Genomic DNA, 239 nt, shown 5'->3' with positions numbered 1-239 from the left:
GCCCCCTCGGAGGCCGGGGCCCAACTCTGAGCCCCCCCCCACCCCGCGCGAGCTGCTGGGCCCCGGAAGCAGTCGGCGTCTCCAGGCCGCCTTAGCCTTCGGGGTACCCGGGGGAGCTGCGGGACCGGCCCGCCCCCGGGGTCCCAGGCCCTGGTGCCCGCCCGCGCCGGCCGCACACACGTATCTGTGCACGAGCGTCCGCACGAGGCTGCAGTCCATGGCTCCGGCCGCGCCCCCTC

The 239-nt window shown here is 78.2% G+C and overlaps 1 protein-coding gene across 1 annotated transcript in view; it reads right to left on the bottom strand.

Annotated features, from left to right (window-relative positions):
• ATP11A (ATPase phospholipid transporting 11A) overlaps positions 1-233 on the bottom strand; it is a 146159-nt gene extending 145926 nt beyond the window's left edge. The window contains 1 exon segment of the mRNA XM_027776208.1: positions 181-233. Coding sequence (XP_027632009.1) covers positions 181-219 — 39 coding nt within the window. The 5' untranslated portion in view covers positions 220-233.
• Between the last annotated feature and the right edge of the window lie 6 nt (positions 234-239).

The sequence above is a fragment of the Tupaia chinensis genome, unplaced genomic scaffold (genome assembly GCF_000334495.1).
Source record: "Tupaia chinensis unplaced genomic scaffold, TupChi_1.0 Scaffold000644_1, whole genome shotgun sequence".
Lineage (NCBI taxonomy): Eukaryota > Metazoa > Chordata > Mammalia > Scandentia > Tupaiidae > Tupaia > Tupaia belangeri.
The sequence above is the reverse complement of the archived record's forward strand: the minus strand, read 5'-3'. Positions and strand labels throughout refer to the sequence as shown.